Below are 21,971 nucleotides of genomic sequence, written 5' to 3'. Positions count from 1 at the left end.
CATAAACATACAGATAAATGGAATAGAATTGAGAGTCCAGAAATAAACTCTTACATTTATGGTCAATTAATTTTCAATAAGAATGCCAAGACTATTCAATGGGGAAAGAACAGTCTTTTCAAGAAACAGTGCTGGGACAACTGGACGTCCACATGCAAAACAAGGAATTTGGACACCTATCTCACACCATACACAAAAATCAATTCAAAATGGATTTAAAAACCTAAATGTAAGAGCTAAAACTATAAAACTCTTAGAAAGAAGTACATAAATCTTTGTGATCGTGGATTAAACAATGGTTTCTTAAATATGACACCAAAAGCACAAGCAACCAAATAAAAAATAGAAAATAGATAAACTGGACTTTATTGGTGTTTCAAAGGATACCATCAAGAAAGTAAAAAAATCCACAGAATGGGAGATAATGTTCTTAAATCATGTATATCTGATAAAGGACTTGTATCCAGAATATGCAAAGAACTCTTATAACTCAATACATATAAAGACAAATAAGCAATTTTAAAACGATCTAAGAACTTGAATACACACTTCTCCAAAGAAGATATACAAATGGCCACAAGCATATGAAAAGATGCTAAACATCCTTAGTCACTAAGAAAATGCAAATCAAAACCAGAATAATGTACCATCTTACACACACTGGATGGTTAAAATTAAAGACAACAAGGGTTGGTGAGGAAGCAGAAAAATTGGAACCTTCATACATTGTTAATGGAATTGCAAAATGGTGCAGCCACTTTGGAAAACAATTTGGCAGTTCCTTAAATAGCTAAACACAGAGCTTCCATATGACCAGCAATTCCATTCCTAGGCATATTCCCAGAAGAAAGGAAAATAAATGTCCACATAAAATCATATACACAAGTGTTCACAAAAGTGTTATTCATAATAGCCAGAAGTAGGAACAACCAAAATACCCATCAACTGATAAATAAACAAAATGTAGTATATCCATCTACTAAAATATTATTCAGTCACAAAAAAGAATGAAGTGCTGATACATGCTACAATGTGGATAAATCTGAAAACATTATGTTAAGTGAAAGGAGTCAGCCACCAAAGGCCACATATGATTCCATGTATATGAAATGTCTGGAATAGGCAAATCCACACGAACAGAAAGTAAATTAGTTAATAGGTACAGGGTTTCTTTTTGGAGTAATGAGAATATTCTGGAATTTGAGAGTAGTGATCACTGTATAACTCTGCAAATATATCTAAAACCAATGAACTGTACACTTGAAAAGGGTGAATTACATCTCAATAAAGTTATTTTTTTAAAAAAACATGATACCACTTCATGCCCACCAGGATGGCTATAAATCAAAAAGACATTAGACTTTCATATAATCTGATACTCTAAATGGCCTTTAATATTATAAAACTTGGACTTTTGAACATCAGCTGACAAAGAAGCACTATGAGCTCTGAGCTGATGCTGTGTGCCAGCTAATACCACAATCTTTGTGTAGCAGCTTATACAATATTGGATTTTATATTTCATTTCCCCTTATTTTGTAAACATGACAGGAAAATAGAAAAAAGAAAGTGCTAAAACTCACGGTAAGAAATGTAGGTCTCAAACTTCATATAATTAATATAAAGATAGAAATAATCATCAGCCTCAATGAAATGCTCACTGGACTTTAAGTCAATCAACTGTATGTTTGACTATAAAAGAACAAAATAAAGAACATCTATGAAATGCTAGAACTCTAAGATTATGTCAAGACTATATGATTAAAATAATTTTATAATGTTTTTAATATTTCCATAATATTTTACACTCTCTGGGACAGAACCTTCCTTAAAATATTGTTTGAAAGCATCTATGGCTCAGTTCCTTCACATTCAGCTGTTTTAAGTGTTTACAGGAACACACTATGTACAAAAATAAGAGTCTCTCTCTAGGTCTCTCTCTCTAGACATGGGCTGGTAGCCACAAAACTGGCCAAGCACAGTGAATCAGGTTTAGGAACCAGATACAAGACACAGGAAAGACTACCATGCAAGTCAGAGAGACAATGTCATTACACAATAAGTGGTGGCTCTCTCCATCAAATAGAATGCAGTTAAATTTTAAAAATAAGAATCAAAATTCAACCTATTAAACACAAAATAGAAGACAATATAGACAAGTGAAAATACTATATTGAGGTAGCAGAAGTGTAGGGTGGATTTTTTTTCTATGATATCTAGTTAAAGTAACTTGGAAATAACTTAAATATGTATGTGTACCTCTCCATTAAAACTCCCTGATAACTTACTAGATAGAGTCCTAACTATGGACTCTCCTGACCTGCTCCATTATAGGATCATCCAAGTCTCAGGACTCCTTAATTGTCTCCTTAATCCCAGATCTAATTCCCCATCTTAGATTCATTAGCTATAATTTGATACAACTGAATTGATCAGAACAGTGCTGTATAAATAGCAAGTAGCTACAAGGATGCCACATTGTACAACTCCAGGAGTGCCATTCACATTACACTGAAAACAGTGCCCCCCTGGAGTTGTGCAACATGGTAGCCACATATCTACCTTTTGGTATCAGTCAGTATTTACTTTCTTCCAATGCCTACATCAAATTTTAAATCATCCCAGGGACTTCCGTGGTGGTCCAGTGGTAAAGAATCTGCCTTCCAATGCAGGGGACGTGAGTTCGATCCCTGGTCGGGGAACTAAGATCCCACATGCCGCAGGGCAAATAAGCCCGTGCACCACAACTACTGGGCTTGCATGCCTCAACAAGAGAGCCCGTGTGCCACAAACTACAGAGCCCACTTGCTCCGGAGCTCACAAACCCTGGAGCCCGCATGCCACAACTAAAGAGAAGCCTGTGCACCACAACTGGAGAGAGGCCCATGCACCTCAACAAAAGATCCCACGTGCCACAACTAAGACCCAACGCAGACAAAAAAAAGAAAGTAATAAATTAAATATTTTTTAAAAAAATTTTAAATCATCCCAGCCTTCAAGCCTTTTAAATTCATACTTTTTACCTGTGTCAGTTTGATATGGTGTATTTGCCTAGACACACTCAAAACTTGCTGTCAATAATTCTCTCATCCTTTTGTTATCAGACTTCTATTGGACTTCTAACTTTCCTCTCTTTACCTTTCCTGCTTATAAAATAACTTCTTTTAAAACCCATGAATTCCCAATTCTTATTATATTGTCTTAGTATAAAATATAAGTATTATATTTATACTTATTAATTTAATTTTCAATAACATTATAAATGAAAGATAATTCTCTGTAGAATTTTTTGGGGATTCATTCTTGAATGACAGTGGTATCTGGACTATTGACTTAAAATAGGGGAAAACTGAGTTTCTAAATTTCTGGCGGAATTGGTTAGAGGGTAGCACAATAATTTTTCTACCTAATACAAACATGTATTTTGTTTCCATTCTCCTAAAAATAAGATGACATTAACATATATATTTTTAGATATGTTTGCCCTTGGACAATGCTAAATCCTAAGGTTAACAGAATTTTTAATCTTCTAATGTTGTCTTCTCACTAATACAAATTCAATGGGGTTGGTTTAACGTAAAAACAGAAAAATGGATACCTCTGGGAAATTCTTTTGCATAGACTTACACTATAAAGGATCTTTTCATTCAGTCATTCACCAAATGATGACTCTCAAGATTGCCTGCTGGTGGTTAATACATTGACAAAAGGGGATTCAAAGTGTCAAATTTTATGAAGAAGAGAGAAAAGAAAACTTTGCCACCAAAAAGTCACATCAAAAATTTTTTAAATTCATTTCTGATACGTTAATGGTAAAATCTAGTATCTTAATATTTATGTCCAAATGGAGGATCCTCCTATCATAATTCTAACAGAACATCCACTTCAGAATCTTGTCTCTTTTTACTTTCTTTTATTCCAGGCTGAAAGAGATCATCCAATAGCTTTATTGACTGAGTTTACTGGCTGTCAGAACTTTAAATGAAATCTGTGTTCAAAACAAAGTCTGAAACTCTATTCTAAATCTAATGATGTAGTTTTGTTGCTGTCTTTCCAGTAAAATATTAGCACAACTTTTGGCTGGTCCTTGGCTGAAGCTGATTTTTTTATTATTAATAGGCAAGATAAATCCATCAGCCTATCTCTCAATTTTCATGAATGCATGCATTCATTCATACATATTGTTGAATACTTTTTATATGCATATTATTCTAATAATTTCTGATCCTAACCATTTATTCTCAGTCATGGGGATGATTGTATTGTAAGATCTGTCTTGTCTGTGCAATATTCTGAGTATTTTCAATATAATGCAATGTAAAGGAAGTTTCTCCCTCCTCTCACCTCAACTTTGTCCAGGTGTAATTTTGTCTCATCCCCAAATATGCTGTGAAAATAACAGAATGCTATTCTGTAATTCTAAGCTTGTATATAGTCCTTGTAAGAGAACACTTACAGTCAGTTCTGATTTGTTTGAAGATATGGTGCTCTCATTTGATGTGTTTGTTGTAGAATCCTGTGACTACTGCAGGTGTATAGGAACAACAAATTGCAGTACTTTAGACGAGGGAGCTGCAGTGTATAAAATCAGGCATACCACTGGCTTCTTGTTGTACCTGTACTGCTTTTGCATTCTACGAAAATCAGTACCATACTTAACTTGTCCAGATTTCATCTAGGGTAAAGGAAAATTTTAGATTACTGACTATTTTTTGAATTCAATAAAATATCTTCACCAGGAAATGCCAAACCTGATTTCTCTCATCAGGCATACCAAAGCAATCTATCTGCCCACCCTCTTTCAGTTTTGCATGTAACTCTAAACCTAACAAATAGGCTTCCTGAAGGGAAAATATCAATGACTTTAAATGATACCCAATTTTATGTCTTTATAAGTCACCTTTTCACACTGAAACATGGAAGCTTCATAAAATAAGTTAATACTTGCTTTCAAAGCAACAATATTATTTGCCTTCATTATAAATAAACAGAATTCATTTGAGACAATGATTTTTCAAATGAAAGGATTAAAATAATCCCATTAAAACCAAAACAAAGGCATTTTAAGTTCTTACATCTTTATTAAAGTACTTATTTTATAAACCTGGCTCAATAATAACTCATACTTTTATATCACATATTTGCCTTTAAGCAATACATAACACACTTAAGGCAGATTTACCTTATAGATGGCCACTGCACTGATTTATACAAATAGCAAAAATCACATGGAGGAGCATCTACTGATATCTTTCCTGGTACTTATCTTTAGATTTTAAAACTGCATAATAAGTAGAGTTTCCATAAAATTTCATTTTTGAGATAGGAAACAAACAATTTTGCCTTTATCTGTTAGATTGGATGTAGTTATTAGTAATAACATAACCTTTAAATCTGTAGGGAAAACCAATACTTTACCTTCACTGCTCAGACAAGGCTCAACAGCAAGTAAAATGAGGTGCCACTGTAAAATCATATTGCTAAGTATTACCTTAACTCAAAATTCTGCTTATGTAATTATATCATATCACAGCTAAAAATTACTATTTAATATATCAAGATACATCCAAAAGCATCCTTTGGTTGCATTAATATCAGGAGGCTTAGGCAGCACTGAAGATTCATTCTCTGCTCTTCTGGTCATTAGTATAATCTGAAGCTTTTGAAACTATTTGGTGATCCTATTTTGGGGCCCAATATCACAAAACCTTCAGGAGAATACTGGACCCAGGTGGAAGAATTTGAAGACTGGAAGACTTGCAGTTAAGGTAGAGTTATCATTAGCAGATCTTAGGGAAACAGGAATGCAGCCAGAATCACTTGATATTTATTAGAAATCAAGATTCACTGAATCATTTCTCTTTCAAAAAAATATCTTTAAAACTTGTATATTTTCAAATGTTCTTTTTTTAAAGAACGTATAAAATTAAGGTATTTGTGAAAATAAACCAGTTTCAAGTATACTTGTTTCTCTTCATTTTGCTTCCTTCAAAGGATTTCTTCTCATCAAGCACAAATGTGCTAACCTTTACAGCAAGACAAACTCTTCTGTGCTAAATCTTTTTAATCTTTTCTTTTCATCCTCTGAGAAAAGGTCTTCTTCATTGGCTGTAGTAGATGTAAAATCATAGTCTCTGGAATGACCATTTACAAAAGTAAATAAGGGATATTTCTCCTTAGAAGAAATTTTCAGCATCTGTAACAGAAAGAACAGAAGAATCCCTTATTGGATGCAATAGTACACAGTAGGACCACATGATGAAATCTAATGTTTTAGCCCTGAATCTCTCTTGTTAGCTTCTCTCATTTACATTTATCCAGTGCTACTGCTTTACTGTTCTGGCTAAAAGACAAAAGTTGATCAGCATTGTATAGTTTATTTATCGCTAAATACCTACTTCCCCATTAGGATTAGACCATCAGAAATTAACTATATCATCATTCCTACCCAAAACCCCCCAAAGTAAAGTCTTTTGGTCACATTTGTTTGAAGGCTTACTAGTGAGTTAAGATTTATCTTCTATTGGTGGTAACAGACAACAAAACAAAATGGTATCACTGATTATGGTAAAATACTGTGAATGACTGTTTAGTACCATAACACAGAAAAAAAATTAAACTAAGTCAAAAGGTCCATTCTAATCTCACTTCTACAACTTAACTTTGATGTGATCTTTGACAAATCACTCTACCTGAGTATCACCTATAAAACTGGGCAAAAGTTATCGAATCTCCTTATCTCAGAGAAATGTTAGGATGACCAAAAGCAATAAAAAGTTATTTTTTAAAATCAAGTTTGGTCTTTTCAAAGATTTCTATATTAAAAAAATATATTTCTGCAATAATCTAGTTAAGATGAAAAACAGTATTCTTATACACAGTAACAATCCACACTTTACATATTACCTTCTAAAGTTACATTACACAATTTAGAAGTAAAATAAGTAATATCTGGAATTTTGTGAGAACACCAACCACCTTTATATAACCTCTGTCAATTTGGGATTCATTGACAAGCCAACAACCCATTCTAAACCATTTAAATATTTCTGTTAAACAAAGTCTATTAAAAAATTAAAACAATTTTCATTTTAAGGTGAATAAAAATTTTTGAGTGAAGGATGTTTTTATAGAAATAAACATTTCTATAGGTAACCAGGACTTATAAGAAGGATTCTGAAAAGTTTATGTGAGTTACAAAGAATGCTGAAAAAATATCAATAGTACTTATACATCATTAATCATGATCAATTAAATATAATTTAAGGATAATTTTAGCAGTAAAAACTAAATTCTCCCAAATGTTGATATTCAACTGAAGGCTCATCAAATTCTTATATATTACATTTATAGATTCTCTTGGCTAAAATAAATATGTAGCCCTAGGATATAGATACAATGTTAAATTTAAAATATTTCAATGAGACAGTTAATATGAAATCCATTTTCTAATTGAGTGGAAATGAACCATTTAAAAACAATCAAGTACTTAAAAAACCAAATGTGATGAAATATGATTGATCCTATAATTCATATTCTGCTCCTGCTTTTTACACTTCTCAAATTCATTTAACTTATATTCTAAAAAAAAAAGGTAGAGAGAAGGGCAAAAATGTGGAAATGAAAAGTAAGAGACAGAGGGGGCCGGCATCTGATCAATCACCTTTCACCTCCAGCCAATGGCTGGAATACAGTCCAAAATTGTTACCATTTTATATTCATTTAACATCACTTATAAAGTCCAGTATCTAACAAGCAGGTATCATTGTATCATTTTCAACTCAACATGCAAAGCTAACATTATCATGTCTTCATCCTTTCTTTCAAAATCAAGACGCCTTTCAAATGCTTTTCAAAGCTCTAAGCACCATATCAAGAATTTTTTAGACTTTTTTTTATAAAGAATAACCATTGATTTGAACTTCTATTAGAAGGGAAAAGTTTAGTTTTCTTTTTTATACTACAAAATAGGATGCACTGTCAAAACATTAAGGTCCCTCCATAATGGATAATATAAAATCTACACAAAGAAAATTCCAAATTAGGTTATCTACATGACTTGGGGTATTATATCAATTGAGATATTATACAAAATAAAAATAATGAAAGACATTTAATAACTTGGGGAAATATTTAATATTTTGTTGTATTTCCTTCTAGATTTTTTAAAGTACATGTTTAAAATTACTTTAACAAAACTGAGATTAAATTTTATATATAGTGTTTATCCTGTTTTTCCTTTAACATTACATAATAAATACTGAACTACAATCCTACAGCCTGTGGAATGAAAACCACATTCACAGAAAGACAGACAAAATGAAAAGGCAGAGGACTATGTATCAGATGAGGGAATAAGATAAAACCCCAGAAAAACAACTAAATGAAGTGGATAGAGGTAACCTTCCAGAAAAAGAATTCAGAATAATGATAGTGAACATGGTCCTAGACCTTGGAAAAAGAATGGAGGCAAAGACTGAGAAGATGCAAGAAATGTTTAACAAAGATCTAGAAGAATTAAAGAACAAACAAACAGAGATGAACAACACAACATCTGAAATCAAAAATACACTAGACAGAATCAATAGCAGAATAACTGAGGTAGAAGAACGGATAAGTGACCTGGAAGACAGAATGGTGGAATTCACTGCCACAGAACAGAATAAAGAAAAAAGAATGAAAAGAAATGACGACAGCCTAAGAGACCTCTGGGACAACATTAAATGCACTAACATTCACATTATAGGGGTCCCAGAAGAAGAGAGAGAGAAAGAACCAGAGAAAATATTTGAAGAGATTATAGTCAAAAACTTCACTAACATGGGAAAGGAAACAGCCAGCAAGCCCAGGAAGTGCTGAGAGTACCAGGCAGGATAAACCCAAGGAGAAACACGGCAAGACACATAGTAATCAAATTGACAAAAATTAAACACAAAGAGAAATTATTGAAAGCAGCAAGGGAAAAACGACAAATAACATACAAGGGAACTCCCATTAGGTTAAAAGGTGATTTCTCAGCAGAAACTCTACAAGCCAGAAGGGAATGGCATGATATATTTAAAGAGAGGGAAGAACCTACAACCAAGATTATTCCACCCAGCAAGGATCTCATTCAGATTCGATGGAGAAATCAAAAGCTTTACAGACAAGCAAAAGCAAAGAGAATTCAGCACCACCAAACCAGCTCTACAACAAATGCTAAAGGAACTTCTCTAAGTGGGAAACACAAGAGAAGAAAAGGACCTACAAAAACAAACCCAAAACAATTAAGAAAATGGTAATAGGAACATACATGTCGATAATTACCTTAAATATGAATGGATTAAATGCTCCAACCAAAAGACACAGGCTTGCTGAATAGATACAAATACAAGACGCATATATATGCTGTTTATAGGAGACCCACTGCAGACCTAGGGACACATACAGACTGAAAGTAAGGGGATGAAAAAATTTTCCATGCAAATGGAAATCAAAAGAAAGCTGGAGTAGCAATACTCATATCAGACAAAATAGACTTTAAAATAAAGAATGTTACAAGAGACAAGGAAGGATACTACATAATGACCAAGGGATCAATCCAAGAACATATAACAATTATAAATATATATGCACCCAACATAGGAGCACCTCAATACATAAGGCAACTGCTAACAGCTATAAAAGAGGAAATTGACAGTAACACAGTAATAGTGGGGTAACCTAACACTTCACTTACACCAGTGCACAGATCATCCAGACAGAAAATAAATAAGAAAATACAAGCTTTAAACGACACAACAGACCACACAGATTTAACTAATATTTATAGGACATTCCATCTGAAAACAGCAGATTACACTTTCGTCTCAAGTGCGCATGGAACATTCTCCAGGACAGATCACATCTTGGGTCACAAATCAAGCCTTGGTAAATTTAAGAAAATTGAAATCTAACAAGCATCTTTTCCGACCACAATGCTATGAGAATAGAAATAAATTACAGGGAAGAAAACATAAAAAAACACAAACACATGGAGGCTAAACAATACATTACTAAATAACCAAGAGATCATTGAAGAAATCAAAGAGGAAATCAGAAAGTACCTAGAGACAAATGACAATGAAAACACAATGATCCAAAACCTATGGGATGCAGCAAAGGAAGTTCTAAGAGGGAAGTTTATAGCAATAAAATCCTACCTCAAGAAACAAGAAAAATCCCAAATAAACAATCTAAACTTACACCTAAAGGAACTAGAGAGAGAAGAACAAACAAAACCCAAAGTCAGCAGAAGGAAAGAAATCATAAAGATCAGAGCAGAAATAAATGAAATAGAAACAAAGAAAACAATAGCAAAGATCAATAAAACTAAAAGCCAGTTCTTTGAGAAGATAAACAAAATTGATAAACCTTTAGCCAGACTCATCAAGAAGAAGAGGGAGAGGACTCAAATAAGTAAAATTAAAAATGAAAAAGGAGAAGTTACAATGGACCCCAAAGAAATACAAAGCATCATAAGAGACTACTACAAGCAACTCTATGCCAATAAAATGGACAACCTGGAAGAAATGGACAAATTTTTAGAAAAGCACAACCTTACCAGACTGAACGAGGAAGAAATAGAAAATATAAACAGACCAATCACAAGCACTGAAAGTGAAACTGTGATTAAAAATGTTCCAACAGGGCTTCCCTGGTGGCACAGTGGTTGAGAGTCCGCCTGCTGGTGCAGGGGACACGGGTTCGTGCCCCGGTCCGGGAAGATCCCACATGCCACAGAGCGGCTGGGCCCATGAGCCATGGCCGCTGAGCCTGCGTGTCTGGAGCCTGTGCTCCACAAAGGGAGTGGCCACAACAGTGAGAGGCCCATGTACCGCAAAAAAAAAAAAAAAAAAAAAAAATGTTCAAACAAACAAAAGCCCAGGACCAGATGGCTTCACAGGCAAATTCTATCAAACATTTAGAGGAGCGCTAACACCTGTGTTTCTCAAACTCTTCCAAAATATAGCAGAGGGAGGAACACTCCCAAACTCATTCTACGAGGCCACCACCACCCTGATACCAAAACCAGACAAAGATGTTACCGAAGAAGAAAACTATAGGCCAATATCACTGATGAATATAGATGCAAAAATCCTCAACAAAATACTAGCAAACAGAATCCAACAGCACATTAAAAGGATCATACTCCATGATAGTGGGATTTATCCCAGGGATGCAAGGATTCTTCAATATATGCAAATCAATCAATGTGATATAGCTGATCCACTTTGTTATACAGCAGAAACTAACACAACATTGTAAAGCAATTATACTCCAATAGAAATGTTAAAAAAAAATCAATGTGATACACCAATATTAATAAACTGAAGAATAAAAACCAAATGATCATCTCAATAAATGCAGAAAAAGCTTTTCACAAAATTCAACACCTATTTATGATTAAAAACTCTCCAGGGAGTGGGCACAGAGGGACCCTACCTCAACATCATAAAGCCCATATATTACAAACCCACAGCAAACACCATTCTCAATGGTGAAAAACTGAAAGCATTTCCTCTAAGATCAGAAACAAGAAAAGGATGTCCACTCTCGCCACTATTATTCAGCATAGTTTTGGAAGTCCTGGCCATGGCAATCAGAGAAGCAAAAGAAATAAAAGGAATACAAATTGGAAAAGAAGAAGTAAAACTGTCATTGTTTGCAGATGACATGATACTATACAAAGAGAATCATAAAGATGCCACCAGAAAACTACTAGAGTTAATCAATGAATTTGGTAAAGTAGCAGGATACAAAATTAATGCACAGAAATCTCTGGCATTCCTATACACTAATGACGAAGAATCTGAAAGTGAAATTAAGAAAACACTCCCATTTACCACTGCAACAAAAAGAATAAAATATCTAGGAATAAACCTACCTAAGGAGACAAAAGACCTGTATGCAGAAAATTATAAGACACTGATGAAAGAAATTAAAGATGATACAAATAGATGGAGAGATATACCATGTTCTTGGATTGGAAGAATCAACATTGTGAAAATGACTCTACTACCCAAAGCAATCTACAGAGTCAATGCAATCCCCATCAAACTACCACTGGCATTTTTCACAGAACCAGAACAAAAAATTTCACAATTTGTATGAAAACACAAAAAAACCCATATAACCAAAGCAATCTTGAGAAAGAAAAACGGAGCTGAAGGAATAAGGCTCCCTGACTTCAGACTATACTACAAAGCTACAGCAATCAAGACAGTATGGTACTGGCACAAAAACAGAAAGATAGATCAATGGAACAGGATAGAAAGTCCAGAGATACACCCACACACCTGTGGTCACCTTATCTTTGATAAAGGAGGCAAGAATATAAAATGGAGAAGAGACAGCCTCTTCAATAAGCAGTGCTGGGAAAACTAGACAGCTACATGTAAAAGAATGAAATTAGAACACTCCCTAACACCATACACAAAAATAAACTCAAAATGGATTAAAGACCTAAATGTAACGCCAGACACTATCAAACTCTTAGAGGAAAACATAGGCAGAACACTCTATGACATAAATCACAGCAAGGTCCTTTTTGATCCACCTCGTAGACAAATGGAAATAAAAACAAAAATAAACAAATGGGACCTAATGAAACTTAAAAGCTTTTGCACAGTAAAGGAAACCATAAACAAGACCAAAAGACAACCGTCAGAATGCGAGAAAATATTTGCAAATAAAGCAACTGACAAAGGATTAATCTTCAAAATTTACAAGCAGCTCATGCAGCTCAATATCAAAAAAACAAACAACCCAATCCAAAAATGGGCAGAAGACCTAAATAGACATTTCTCCAAAGAAAATATACAGATTGCCAACAAACACATGAAAGAATGCTCAACATCATTAATCATTAGAGAAATGCAAATCAAAACTACAATGAGATATCATCTCACACAGGTCAGAATGGCCATCATCAAAAAATCTACAAACAATAAATGCTGGAGAGGGTGTGGAGAAAAAGGAACCCTCTGGCACTGTTGGTGGCAATGTAAATTGATACAGCCACTATGGAGAGCAGTATGGAGGTTCCTTAAAAAACTACAAATAGAACTACCATATGACCCAGCAATCCCACTACTGGGCACATACCCTGAGAAAACCATAATTCAAAAAGAGTCATGCACCACAATGTTCCTTGCAGCTCTATTTACAATAGCCAGGACATGGAAGCAACCTAAGTGTCCATCATCGGATGAATGGATAAAGAAGATGTGGCACATATATACAATGGAATATTACTCAGCCATAAAAGGAAACAAAATTGAGTTATTTGTAGTGAGGTGGATGGACCTAGAGTCTGTCATATACAGTGAAGTAAGTCAGAAAGAGAGAAACAAATACTGTATGCTAACGCATATATATGGAACCTAAAAAACAAAACAAAACAAAAGGTCATGAAGAACTAGTGGCAAGACAGGAATAAAGACACAGACCTACTAGAGAATGGACTTGAGGATACGAGGCGGGGCAAGGGTAAGCTGGGACAAAGTGAGACAGTGGCATGGACATATATACACTACCAAATGTAAAATAGATAGCTATTTTATAGCTATTTTATAGCAGGAAGCAGCTGCATAGCACAGGGAGATGAGCTCAGTGCTTTGTGAGCACCTAGAGGGGTGGGATAGGGAGGGTGGGAGGGAGGGAGATGCAAGAGGGAAGAGATATGGGGATATATGTATATGTATAACTGATTCACTTTGTTATAAAGCAGAAACTAACACACCATTGTAAAGCAATTATACTCCAATAAAGATGTTTAAATAAATAAATATAATAAAATAAAAAAGTCACAGGGACGTATTCTACACCATGGGGAATATAGTCTATAATACTGTAATTACTCTGTATGGTGACAGATGGTAACTGGACTTATCATGGTGATCTCTTCATAATGTGTAAAAATACTGAATCACCATGTTATACAACTGAAACTAGTCTAATATTTTATGTCAATTATAATTCAATATAAAAAAGAAAAAACACAATTATTAAAAAAAGAAAGAAAAAAGATTAGAAGGAAATGAATTGTAGTGCTAATCTAAAATGGCAGCATCCTAGGTGAAAGACCTATACACTGAAAACTATAAAACTCTGATAAAGGAAACTGAAGATGATTTAAAGAAATGGAAAGATATCTCATGCTCTTGGATTGACAGAATTAATATTGTTAAAAGGCTGTACTACTCAAAGCAATCTACAGATTTAATGCAATCCCTATCAAATTATCCAAGACATTTTTCACAGAACTAGAACAAATAATACTAAAATTTATATGGAACCACAAAAGACCCAGAGTTGCCAAAGCATTCCTGAGGGAAAAGAACAAAGCTGGAGGCAAAACCCTCCCAGACTTCAGACAATACTACAAAGCTACAGTAAACAAAACAGCATGGTACTGGCACACAAACAGACACGTAGCTCGATGGAACAGAATAGAGAGCCCAGAAGTAAACCCACACACCTACTGTCAATTAATCTATAACAAAGGAAGCAAGAATATACAATGGAGAAAAGACAATCTCTTCAGCAAGTGGTGCTGGGAAAGCTGGACAGCCTCACATAAATCAGTGAAATTAGAACACTCCCTCAAACCATATACAAAACAAAATCAAAATGTCTTAAAGACCTAAATACAGGACATGACACCATAAAACTCCTAGAAGAGAACATAGACAAAACATTCTTCGACATAAATCATAGCAATATTTTCTTAGATCAGTCTCCCAAGACAAAAGAAATAAGAGCAAAAGTAAACAAATGGGACCTAAACAAACTTATAAGCTTTTGCACAGTAAAGGAAACCATCAACAAAATTAAAAGACAACCTACAGAATGGGAGAAAATATTTGCAAACGATGCACCTGACAAGGGGTTAATATCTAAAATATACAAACAGCTCATACTACTCAATATCAAAACAAACAACCCAATCAAAAAATGGGGAGAAAACCTAAATAGTTGTTTCTTTAAAGAAGACATGCCGATTGGCCAACAGGTATATGAAAAGATGTTCAACATCTGTACCTCAATAAATAAATAAACAACAAGGTCCTACTGTACAGCACAGGGAACTATATTCAATATCCTGTGATAAACCATAATGGAAAAGAATACAAAAAAGTATATATATGTACAACTGAGAATATACATGTATAAAAGAATATATATACATATATATGTACAACTGTACAGCAGACATTAAGGTAACATTGTAAATCAACTATACTTCAAAAAATTCAATAAATAAATAAATACATGTTTTAAAACGTAGTATACTGTAGTGCTCGCTTCAGCAGCACATATACTAAAATTGGAACGATACAGAGAAGATTAGCACGGTCCCTGCTCAAGGATGACAGGCAAATTTGTGAAGCGTTCCATATTTTTCCTATTCAACATAGTTCTGGAAGTTTCAGCCACAGCAATCAGAGAAGAAAAGGAAATAAAAGGAATCCAAATTGGAAAAGAAGAAGTAAAGCTGTCACTGTTTGCAGATGACATGATACTATAAATAGAGAATCCTAAAGATGCTACCAGAAAACTGCTAGAGCTAATCAATGAATTTGGTAAAGTAGCAGGATACAAAATTAATGCACAGAAATCTCTGGCATTCCTATACACTAATGATAAAAAATCTGAAAGTAAAATCAAGAAAACACTCCCATTTACCACTGCAACAAAAAGAATAAAATATCTAGGAATAAACCTACCTAAGGAGACAAAAGACCTGTATGCAGAAAGCTATAAGACACTGATGAAAGAAACTAAAGATGATACAAATAGATGGAGAGATATACCATGTTCTTGGATTGGAAGAATCAACATTGTGAAAATGACTCTACTACCCAAAGCAATCTACAGATTCAATGCAATCCTTATCAAACTATCACTGGCATTTTTCACAGAACTAGAACAAAAAATTTCACAATTTGTATGAAAACACAAAAGACCCCGAATAGCCAAAGCAATCTTGAGAACGAAAAACGGAGCTGGAGGAATCAGGCTCCCTGACTTCAGACTATACTATAAAGCTACAGTAATCAAGACAGCATGGTACTGGCACAAAAACAGAAAGATAGATCAATGGAACAGGATAGAAAGTCCAGAGATAAACCCACGCACATATGGTCACCTTATCTTTGATAAAGGAGGCAGGAGTGTACAGTGGAGAAAGGACAGCCTCTTCAATAAGTGGTGCTGGGAAAACTGGACAGCTACATGTAAAAGTATGAGATTAGATCACTCCCTAACACCATACACAAAAATAAGCTCAAAATGGATTAAAGACCTAAATGTAAGGCCAGACACTATCAAACTCTTAGAGGAAAACATAGGCAGAACACTCTATGACATAAATCACAGCAAGGTCCTTTTTGACCCACCTCCTAGAGAAATGGAAATAAAAACAAAAATAAACAAATGGGACCTAATGAAACTTAAAAGCTTTTGCACAGCAAAGGAAACCATAAACAAGACCAAAAGACAACCCTCAGAATGCGAGAAAATATTTGCAAATGAAGCAACCGACAAAGGATTGATCTCCAAAATTTACAAGCAGCTCATGCAGCTCAATAATAAAAAAAACAAACAACCCAATCCAAAAATGGTCAGAAGACCTAAATAGACATTTCTCCAAAGAAGATATACAGACTGCCAACAAACACATGAAAGAATGCTCAACATCACTAATCATTAGAGAAATGCAAATCAAAACTACAATGAGATATCATCTCACACCAGTCAGAATGGCCATCATCAAAAAATCTAGAAACAATAAATGCTGGAGAGGGTGTGGAGAAAAAGGAACCCTCTGGCACTGTTGGTGGCAATGTAAATTGATACAGCCACTATGGAGAGCAGTATGGAGGTTCCTTAAAAAAATACAAATAGAACTACCATATGACCCAGCAATCCCACTACTGGGCATATACCCTGAGAAAACCAAAATTCAAAAAGAGTCATGTACCAAAATGTTCATTGCAGCTCTATTTACAATAGCCCGGAGATGGAAGCAACCTAAGTGTCCATCATCGGATGAATGGATAAAGAAGATGTGGCACATATACACAATGGAATATTACTCAGCCATAAAAAGAAACGAAATTGAGCTATTTGTAATGAGGTGGATAGATCTAGAGTCTGTCTTACAGAGTGAAGTCTGAAAGAGAAAGATAAATACCATATGCTAACACATATATATGGAATTTAAGAAAAAAATGTCATGAAGAACCTAGGGATAAGACAGGAATAAAGACACAGACCTACTAGAGAATGGACTTGAGGATATGGGGAGGAGGAAGGGTAAGCTGTGACAAAGCGAGAGAGAAGCATGGACATATATACACTACCAAACGTAAGGAAGATAACTAGTGGGAAGCAACTGCATAGCACAGGGAGATCAGCTCGGTGCTTTGTGACCGCCTGGAGGGGTGGGATAGGGAGGGTGGGAGGGAGGGAGACTCAAGAGGGAGGAGATATGGGAACATATGTATATGCATGACTGATTCACTTTGTTGTAAAGCAGAAACTAACACACCATTGTAAAGCAATTATACTCCAATAAAGATGAAAACAAAAATGTAGTATACTGTAAAATGTACTACTATTTAGCAGTTTAAATGAATAAGGTAGACCAACATGAATAGATATAATCTCCAAGTCACTATCAAATGAAAAAGCAAATTGCAAAAGGATACATAACATTTTTATATGAATATATAATTAATGACAAGTTTAAGAACATACCAAAAAAAACAGTGTATGTTGTTTACAGATACATCAAGTATACTAATTTACACTAATTTAGGATAGTGGCTACCACTGGGAAGGAAATAAGGGAGTAAGATTGGGGAAGGGTAATACACTTCGATTATATACGTGGGGTATTATTTTTCTCCCTTAAGCTTAGAGGTAGCACATGGCTATTTATTATTCTATCCTCTATATTTCTGTATTGCTTGAAATTTTTAAAAGCTAATTTAATAAAATGAACATATTGCGAAGTACAAACTTCTTCAGTCTGGCATTCAATACTCCCCACAGTATTACTCCAACCTCCTTTTCTAGCCTCATCCTTCACTATTTCCTATGGCAGTGTTTCCCAAGCCTTGGACATTTATATACCTCCTTCCTTATTTTCACTATATATGCCATCTCTTACAATTAATGAATACTTTTCTTTGCATAATTTTAACCCCAGTAGCCTTGTACAGGTCAATGATAAGTAGGAAACCACATGTTTAATAAGCCAGCTATTCTTTTCTAATATGAATATACATATATAAGTATCAGAATATTTGTCCCAGGGTCACTTAAAACATCAAGTATCACACTTTAGGTTGCACTTATACTAGTGGTTCTCAAATTTGGTGTACAAGATTACTTGTGAAGTTTGTTAGAAATGGAGGCTCCCAGGCCATACCTCTAGGGATTCTGATTCATGCAATCAGAAGACAAAAAATCGTGCCCTATATGTATCCATGGCACCTAACAAATTGGACTATTTGCCATTCTCTAGAGAAGCTCTACATTTTTCTTTTCCAATACTTTTCCTCTTGTTATCTCCTCTGCTTGACGTACCCTCCCCCTTCTCCCTTAGCCAACAGAAATTAAGCCTACACTTTAGGGCTCATATTAAATATCACCATCACAATAAAGAACTTTGACTTGGATGCGACATCTCTCTCATTTTAACACTCCTCCTTACCCTATCAATTTATTTCTATTTCCGTATGAATGCTTATCATATTCAATGTAATACATGTCTACTTGTCTTATTCCGCCTCCTGAACTATAAATGCTACTTGAGGGCAAAGCCTTGGTCATTTTGTGTTTTCAACATGACAGTTATTCAGATACTTGCTGGACTGAGCTCTGCTAAACACTGAATTAATTTAACAATTTTTATTAACATTTTAAAACTCATGTGGCATAAGCATTAGAATATTCATTCACATAGCATTACAAATAAAACATGGGAATCTAGACTATCTGGCCTCAATTTCAAAATGAGAAAACTGAAAATATATCCTATATAGAAACAAATAATTTAAGATGTTTTAATTTTCAAAGAAAAAAATAACAGTTTAACTAAAAATGCTTAATTCAGTTTTTAAGAAGGAAAATTGCTTAACTTACAATCTTCCAAGCAAAAGTAAATGATCAAGTTATTAACTGACAAAGTGAGGTTTTGATACTGCTACCAAAAAGCTATTAACTTAAGAACAACAGTATAATTAAAGCAAAGTTAATTGACTCTGGCAAAATTCTCAGTACTTCCATATTATATTTCAACATGGCTTCTCATTGCTTTAATACTGCATATCACTTAGATGCATCAAGAGCAATAACTTCTAAGTAGTTTACCAGTGTAAAAACTATTAGTATAAAACCACAGAACTATCTGTTTTTAATCAGAAAATATCAACATGCAGCTCATTTATGAATATTGTTTTTCTCAATTTGGTAACAGTAATTTGGGCTTTTTTCTATTCCAGAGGTAGACTACATCACTGTTCTAAATATACTTATTTCAACCTAGATAAAAAATAAACTAATGGAAACATAAATGGGACTTTTTAATGGAAAATGTTCATCAGCATCAATCTATATTACCACATATCTGTATTTGTATATTTTAGCACGTACATGATACTTCATAAAGCCAGAGAATTGTCAAACTAAAATATACAAATGTATATACTAATTTCAAGTAATAAAAGAGGGGAAAATGGAGAAAACATATTTTCTTATGTTCACTTGGCCTTTCAGGTTGAAAAGAAGAATGAAAAGGTGACAACTGTGAGAAATGAGGAATAAGAAAAGGTTCTCACATATCTCATTTTCTCCTCTCCTCATTCATTTTTCTGTCATGTTCCTGTTAAATTTCCTCTTTTACATGGCAGGTCAAGTAAACTAAACCTAACTTAAATGAAATTTTTAATTTTTTTCATTCTATTTTTACATTATAAAACTAAAATTTCAACCCACTATGTCTATTTTCCTGAATAAAATTAATTGGAAGTAAAGCAGTAATAAGGAATACATATTACAACTGAGCTCAAGTTAAGAATTCCCAAAAATGATTCTAGTTTTAGTTTTACTTACCATAAAAAATGATAACCTATAATACTGATACTAATAAAGAGAGCCATCCAATTAGTCTTACTTCCTAAATAAGTAATTTTTTTACTTTCTAAAGTACTAAATATAGACAGAGTTTATGGCCCTATAAATGTTTTAGCAGTACTCAAGGGCCAGAAAAATGCAGAAGTTTAAAGGTAATAAGAGGAGTTAAATAAACCCATTTCCAAGATCCTATGAGTAGAATAGATCAGATTAAACAAGTTTATTGGAAGGTAACAATACAGCTCATTTGATATAACAGTCTGAGAAATCCAAAAACACCATTTCTCTTTACAAAAATCAAAACACTTGGACTAACAAGAAATAATGCACAATTTGGCTTGATCAAATACTTCATTAATTTTTTTCTACCCCCTAAGGTATTGCCCTTTTAAAATCCTCTTCAAATAAAATATAACCTAATTGCTTGCACATAGCTAGTTTGCAGAGATTTTTATTTCAACAGTGCCACCTAGTGGAGCAATCAATACTTTCAATTGGTCACTAAGTGATTTCATCATCCTCAAAAGCTAGGAATCCCCAAATAGTTGTATTTTCTGGTTCAAAATATTCTTAATAATATTAACATTCAAGGGGAAATTTTATAAACGAATCATAATCTATATATTTTTATCTTCTGATAGGCTACCTCTAATAAAAATTAGGTCATTTACAAATATTATTATAATATTTAAAATAAAAGTACCTTAGTGATTTCTTCAGAAGCTCGTTTGAAGTCCTGAACATTTCGACAGTAAAATCCTATTGTACAGCTAGGATCCATTTTTCGAAATGACATCTTTTTGGGAGAAGGGCAGTGGAATGTCTGTAATTTTAAAAGTTCTTTAGGATTAATTTAGTTTTATTTGATGGACTTAAGTATACAAAAATATTACTTAATTTAAAATTTGCTATCTAGCTTTCCTCCAAACTACAAACATGCTTTCAAATGGTGTTTTAGTCTCTGCTCTGAAGATGATCCCTCCCAATCTCCAAAGCTGTAAAACGTAAGCGCCAACATTGTGTATATTCAATTCACCAGATCTCCACCTTATGCAACATTAGTGCCATTCTGCAAAGGAAAGCAAGTGTGTCAAAGTGGTGTGCATTTCTAACACTTGCAGAAGGGAAGAAAAATGTGTCTCTGAAAAAGACATGAATAAGCTAGTACAAGGTTTAGAATCAAGTTAGCTATTTCTAAGAAAGTGTAATTAAGTCTGTTTGGTTAGAGATTTTTTAAATGTTTATAAACCTTTGAATAAGAATACGAAGACTTTGTAAACAAATACGCGGGTTCATGAAAATGTTCCATAATGATAAAAAAGAGATCAACATGAGAGTTTTAGCAATTGACACAATTAGCACATAATTACACATTCTCCCAACCCACTCTTCTACTGAGCTTCACCTCAAGTTCTTGTTCAGTCCCACACAGGATACAGGTGAAAACTGTTCTGTTATGGTCCTTGCCCTTCTCCTTACCAGTCCTCCTGTCCCTTAGTTCACTTTTCTCAAGTGGTCACAGTGCTAAAGATATAAATGAGCTAAGGAGACTGCTCTAGACTCTCTACTCTTGTCAATAGGCTGTGGCTACTAGTAGAGTCTGGTATCTCTAGAGAATGCAAAAGGAGGAAAAGGGCAGAATATAAAGCTAATCATTCCAATGTTTTTTTTTCCTTCACCACTACACTCTGGTACTTTGTTCAAAAGATTTTTTTTTTAAACTGCGTGAACGCTTCAGACACTTGTCCTTAAAAATTATTGATGCTACCAAATCTTTTTTTGTATGTATAAAAAAAAGTTTATGT

At 34.1% G+C, this 21,971-nt stretch overlaps 1 protein-coding gene and 1 non-coding gene across 10 annotated transcripts in view; one reads left to right on the top strand and one right to left on the bottom strand.

Moving 5' to 3' along the window:
- Positions 1–21,971, bottom strand: part of ATG4C (autophagy related 4C cysteine peptidase) — a 134,967-nt gene that overhangs the window by 39,261 nt on the left and 73,735 nt on the right. For 3 of the 9 annotated variants that reach the window (XR_003434296.1, XR_003434297.1, XR_003434293.1), the window contains exons 10-12: positions 20,870–20,989; positions 5,965–6,196; positions 1,584–4,675 (exon numbers count right to left, since the gene is read on the bottom strand). Coding sequence is in view for 3 of the 9 variants with exons in the window: in XM_027113957.1 (XP_026969758.1) it covers positions 6,029–6,196; positions 20,870–20,989 (288 nt within the window). In the remaining 6 variants the exon portion in view is untranslated. Of the gene's footprint in view, positions 1–1,583; positions 4,676–5,061; positions 6,197–20,869; positions 20,990–21,971 lie in introns of those variants that run through there. The other 6 variants (XR_003434295.1, XR_003434294.1, XR_003434298.1 and 3 more) reach the window with 3 other exon arrangements.
- Positions 15,320–15,426, top strand: LOC113624619 (U6 spliceosomal RNA). Its single transcript, XR_003434408.1, has one exon. It is a non-coding gene; the product is annotated as a U6 spliceosomal RNA (small nuclear RNA).

This window comes from Aethalodelphis obliquidens, unplaced genomic scaffold, assembly GCF_003676395.1.
Source record: "Aethalodelphis obliquidens isolate GAN/ISIS:26980383/991018 unplaced genomic scaffold, ASM367639v1 scaffold13, whole genome shotgun sequence".
Taxonomy (NCBI): Eukaryota; Metazoa; Chordata; class Mammalia; order Artiodactyla; family Delphinidae; genus Aethalodelphis; species Aethalodelphis obliquidens.
Note: the sequence above shows the minus strand (reverse complement) of the source record. Positions and strands in the feature narration are given on the sequence as shown.